Source organism: Protobothrops mucrosquamatus, unplaced genomic scaffold, assembly GCF_001527695.2.
Source record: "Protobothrops mucrosquamatus isolate PMUCROS unplaced genomic scaffold, P.Mucros_1.0 scaffold1025, whole genome shotgun sequence".
Classification (NCBI taxonomy): Eukaryota; Metazoa; Chordata; class Lepidosauria; order Squamata; family Viperidae; genus Protobothrops; species Protobothrops mucrosquamatus.
The window spans coordinates 8,893-13,456 of record NW_015387260.1 but is presented as its reverse complement, the minus strand read 5'-3'; the positions used below and the strand labels follow the sequence as shown (position 1 = coordinate 13,456).

Sequence of the window (4,564 nt, the reverse complement as noted above, 5' to 3'; positions counted from 1 at the left end):
GCTCAAAGTTAAAAGCCTGATGATGCTGCCCATGGGACATGGAATGGTGCCCATAGCTGGTTGGCATTAGAATGGGCATTGGCTGCCCACCCCGGTGCAAGGGATGATGAAGCAAGGGTGGCCTGTCCAACCCCCAGAAGTCCGGTTCCTGATCCAGGTGTAAGTTGTAGAAGGAAGCCATGGGCAGCCTTGATTCTTCCCGTGCTGTTTCTTGACAATCTTGGCATGGGCATAGAAAGGTAGGCTGGTCCTCCAAGATAAGCAGCTCATTGTGCTCCCGCCGGCTAGGACTGTGAGGAGGCAGCAGCTCATGGCCATAGGGGTAGGCATGGGGCTGTAGGCCCTCTGAAAGAGAACGAAACACACGTCGTTTCTCCTCATACCCCTCGGCATGCAGATGAGAGTGCCCCCCGTTATGGATGGGCTGCCGCCGCTCCAAAACACTTTCCGGCCTATAATAGGACAAATTGCGAGGTCTCTCAGGGCTGTGGGAACAGTAATCCAGACGACAAGAACAATGGCGAGCCAGGCCAGAGCGCTGAGACTGATAGGAGAAAGAGCTGCCTGGTTGGCCTATGTCGGAAAGTTCATCCTCTAAGATGGCTGTTTCTCTCTCTTTAGTTGCAGAAGGGGAAACCGAATGAGAACAAGACCCTTCACTTGGCTGCTGAGGCTGGACGCCAAATCCTCCCAAGAGCCGATCCAATTCTTCCTTCTCAGCTGGTGTGGGCTGAGGCCTGGAGGGAGGCGTGTTGTCTTCCGCCTTCTCCGTTAACATAGAGGAGTGTCCCGAATCACTGCTGATGGACAGGAGACGCCCACCCTGCTGTGGAGGAGACTCTAGGCTTCCTGGACTGCCATTACTAGAGGACAAGTGACTCAGCTCATTTTTCTTCTTGACCCGGGCATACAGGCTTCCGTCCAGAGGCCCCCGAGTGTGTAAGACATCTGCAAAGGAAAAGCGAGGAACCAGGTCAGAGAGTTGTAGGAGAGCTCAACATTTACTGCTTACATGTGGTCTGGAACTTCCACATGGAGCAGCTCATAAGTTCAAAGGTTTAGATGTTTACGTTTGGAATATTTACAGTGAAAACTATCCTCTAAAACCAGAGGCCCCCAACCTTTTGGGCACCAGGGACCGGTTCCGTGGAGAGAAGTTTTTCTGCGGACCGGAGGGGGTGTGGTTTCATGTACTACCTACATCCCCTTTGCTTGTTTGTGCGGCCCGGTTTCTGGCATGCTGCGGCCCGGTGCTGGTCCATGGACCGGGGGTTGGGGACCCCTGTTCTAAACTTCCATTTTGACGGCTCTGACTTTTTTCCAAATAGGTCAGAATCAGAAGCCATGTTTGTTCTTGGCTTCTGATCCCCAGCTCCTTTGAAACCAGCAAGAGAGGAAGCACAGTAAATAAACCACGAGAGCAATTTTTGGGATAGGTTTTCCATTTCTGCTAGCAGAAGGAACCGAGAAGAATGACAAGAGAGATCCATGCAGTCCACTACTTGCAAACAATTATGCCGGAATTATGGTGAAGTGTGAAAATGATAAATGTTTTGTCTAGTTGGAACAATATCTAATCTGGTTCACTTTTGTTGTTTACTGGGGGTGGTGGAGGATTATAAGACAAGAAATAAATGTATAATGTAAATAAATTCATATGCAGTTAGTCTTCAGCTTATAGCAAAGCACTTAGACTTATATACAGTACCGCTTCATAGTGCTTTACAGCCCCTCTCTAAGTGGTTTAAAAAGTCAGCCTATTGACCCCAACAATCTGGGTCCTCCTTTTACCGACCTCGGAAGGATGGAAAGCTGAGTCAATCTCAAGCCCTGTCAGGACCGAACTGCTGGCAGTGGGCAGAGTCAGCCTGCAAAACTGCACTCTAACCACTGCGCCACCACAACTGAGAACAGGATTTCCGCTGCTAGACAAGGTGGTTGTTTAAGTGAGTTGCACTGATTTTAGGACTTTTTTTTTGCAACAATTGTTAAGCGAATCACTGTAATTGCTGTGAATCACACAGGTGTTAAGAAAAATCTGACTTCCTCCATTGGTTTTGCTTGTCTGAAACATTCTGCTCTTTCCAGAAGCCAGTTAGGAAGGTTGCAAACGCAGATCACAGGACACCGGGATGGTGCAACTATTGGAAATGCATGCTGATAACCAGACTCCCAAATTTTGATATGACCCATGGGAGACACTGCAACATTCATTAAGTGCAAGGACTGGCCATAAATCATTTTTTTTTAGTGGTCATTAAACAAATGCTTGTAAGTCAAGGACTACTTGTACTGGAACGACTAGAAACTCAGTCATTAGGTGAAACAGTCGCTAAATGAAATTGGCAATGGTGCCTAGGATCTTACTTCAGCTTTTCTTTGCTTTACAGACCTGCGAAGGTCATAATTGCAAGAAATGGTCGTAAAGTTACTACTACAAAGTGAGAAATGCAAGGTATTAGTGTTAGGTACTGACCATTTTTGTTTTTAAATCAGCAGTCAAACCAATCTATTTCAGTAAGTAAGTCGTCTAAGGATTTTCCAATAGATTTCACCTCGAACTCAATACAGGTAGTCCTCAACTTACAACAGTTCATTTAGTTACCACTCAAAGTTACAACGGCATTGAAAAAAGCGACCTGTGATCGTTTTTTCACACTGACGACCGTTGCGGCTTCCTCGGGGTCACATGATCAAAATTCAGGAAATATGGCCACTGACTCACATTTATGATGGTTGCAGTGTCCCTGGGATCATGCGATCCCCTTTCTGCGATCTTCCGACAAGCAAAGGCAATCTGGAAGCCAGATTCGCTTAACGACCCCGTGACACTAATTTAACAACTGAAGTGGTTCCCTTAACAACTGTGGCAAGAAAGGTCGTAAAATGGGGCAAAATTCCCTTAGCAAATGTCTCACTTAGCAACAGAAATTTTGGGCTCCGTTGTGGTCGTAAGTCGAGGATTACCTGTAATACGGCTTAAAATTTAAATATTTTAGCCCAGCAGAGGGCAATAGTCCACTACTGCTTTTATCCAGAGATGCATTTACTTTGCTACATAAAAAAAAAGAAGCAGGCTTACGAAGCCCTTATTTCCCTCCTCTCATTAATCTAAGCCACTGTTAGGCTCCATCCCCCTCCCTCCCCCCCCACAAATGCATGGCATTCTCTAGCTACAATAATCACATTCTGAAACACGGCTCCTTTCTCCCGACATCAGTTCTTGCTGGGAAGGAGGAGGAACTTTGAGGCCATCCGGTTGGAATTTTTTCTGGGATCTGACGCAAGCACACCACAACGATTAAATTGCCATTTGATGACTCCGGTTGGTATTTTATTTGTTTTAGTCCTTAACAAGTTTACTTTAACTGGACATTGGGAGGAAACTTGTAATCGGGGATAGGCTGAGAAAAAGCCAGCTGGTGGAATTACAGCTCCCAGGAGCCAGAAAAAAAAAAAGAAAAAAAAAAGCCACCGATTTTTATATGCCTGTACGTAGGAAGAGATGAATTCGTCTCTCTCTGTCCAAAATGAGCTGGTCTCAAACTCCTTATGAATCAAGAGAGAAGGAAATGAGATCAGCTTAGTACTGTTGTGATGATCGGGCTGTGGCACAGCACAAATTTGCTATGGGACAGCAAAAACCTACTGGCCTAAAGCCAATGCAAAACAAAGCATCAGCTTTACCCATGTTTCAAGGTGGAGCAGAATGTGTGTGCAGCCTCCTCTAAATTGGTGTTTTTTAAACTTTTTTCTCTCAAGACCCCTTCCAACTTTTAAAAATTATGGAGGACCCCTCCCCCAAAAAAGCTTTTGTTGGCACGGATTATATTTATCAACATTTAGCGTATTAAAAATTAAAATTGGAACTCTGCTTCTCAAGATTGTTTGATGGGATTTTTATATGGTATTATTTTTTTTAACGTAAGCTGACAAATAATTTTGACTGTGTAGACGTGTGAGAGGGTCTTGGGGGAACAACTCCTCCCAAGGTCCTAGGACCATACTTTAATACCACTATAAACAAACATACATGTATGGGCCACGGTAACCAAAATTCTGTACCAATGGTTTGTTCAGCTCTGCAATTTGTACATGCTATGCCAATGTTTCCCAATTTTTTTTACAGACAATTAAACAAGCATTCAGAAATGGCAGGGATCTGTCATTTAAATACACCCCTTATCTTTTTGTCTAGGAGTTTCCTATTGTCACTTCATATAATGATTAGAACTGAAGAAGCTTCTTTGAGGAGAAGTGAAACATTTTCAAAGACAAAACCCCAAAAAAGTCTAGTTCAGTGGTTCTCAACCTTTTTAATGCCGCGACCCCCAACCGGTCATAAATCAAGGACTAAACCGGTCATAAGTCGAGGACTAAACCGGTCGTAAGTCGAGGACTACCCAACCGGTCGTAAGTCGAGGACTTTCCCTGCCCGGGAGCGCCACGCATGCGTGGTTCCGCCCCCTGCGCCGGCCGAGGCGTAGCTGGCAAGCGGCAGAGACGGAGCAGGCCGACCACCAGCTGGCCCAGCCCAAGGGAGGTAAGGCACCCGCCGGAAAAG

General features: G+C 45.7%; 1 protein-coding gene across 1 annotated transcript in view; it reads right to left on the bottom strand.

Moving 5' to 3' along the window:
• LOC107291005 (tensin-2-like) overlaps nucleotides 1-4,564 on the bottom strand; it is a gene marked incomplete at its 5' end in the record, with an annotated part of 31,871 nt that overhangs the window by 19,324 nt on the left and 7,983 nt on the right. Inside the window, one exon of the mRNA XM_029284853.1 lies at nucleotides 189-948. Coding sequence (XP_029140686.1) covers nucleotides 189-948 — 760 coding nt within the window. The remainder of the gene's footprint in view (nucleotides 1-188; nucleotides 949-4,564) is intronic.